The 858-nt window shown below is 29.0% G+C and overlaps 1 protein-coding gene across 1 annotated transcript; it reads left to right on the forward strand.

Moving 5' to 3' along the window:
* Positions 1-229: 229 nt before the first annotated feature.
* LOTGIDRAFT_80953 (hypothetical protein) lies at positions 230-856 on the forward strand (the record flags this gene model as incomplete). Its single annotated transcript, XM_009051247.1, has 1 exon — positions 230-856. A coding segment is annotated over one exon (627 nt), but the record flags the coding sequence as incomplete, so codon positions are not given.
* Between the last annotated feature and the right edge of the window lie 2 nt (positions 857-858).

Below are 858 nucleotides of genomic sequence, written 5' to 3' on the forward strand. Positions count from 1 at the left end.
TATATTGGATGTATGATAAAAGTTATTTATCTTGTTAGTTTTAATCTGACTGAGTAAATATTTAAAAAGTCTCCGGACTAATTATATGTTGAGATACATAAAACAGACAGGCAGAATATTTCAATTGAAATTAAAGATATGTTTTATTGCTTAATGCCTTCAGACTTCCTAGTAGCTGTTTCAACTAAAGCCAGGCTATCGTGACATAGTTTCATCATTTTCGATTCTTATGCCATGTACCCATTATCATATAATTTTATTGCCTTGTACCCATTATCATATAATTGTGTTGCCATGTACCCATTATCATATAATTCTTTTGCCATATACCCATTATCATATAATTCTTTTGCCATGTACCCATTATCATATAATTCTTTTGCCATGTACCCATTATCATATAATTCTTTTGCCATGTACCCATTATCATATAATTCTTTTGCCATGTACCTATTATCATATAATTCTTTTGCCATGTACCCATTATCATATAATTCTTTTGCCTTGTACCCATTATCATATAATTCTTTTGCCATATACCTATTATCATATAATTCTTTTGCCATGTACCCATTATCATATAATTCTTTTGCCATGTACCCATTATCATATAATTCTTTTGCCATGTACCCATTATCATATAATTCTTTTGCCATGTACCTATTATCATATAATTCTTTTGCCATGTACCTATTATCATATAATTCTTTTGCCATGTACCCATTATCATATAATTCTTTTGCCATGTACCCATTATCATATAATTCTTTTGCCATGTACCCATTATCATATAATTCTTTTGCCATGTACCTATTATCATATAATTCTTTTGCCATGTACCCATTATCATATAATTCT

Source organism: Lottia gigantea (genome assembly GCF_000327385.1).
Source record: "Lottia gigantea unplaced genomic scaffold LOTGIsca_16118, whole genome shotgun sequence".
NCBI classification, from domain to species: domain Eukaryota; kingdom Metazoa; phylum Mollusca; class Gastropoda; family Lottiidae; genus Lottia; species Lottia gigantea.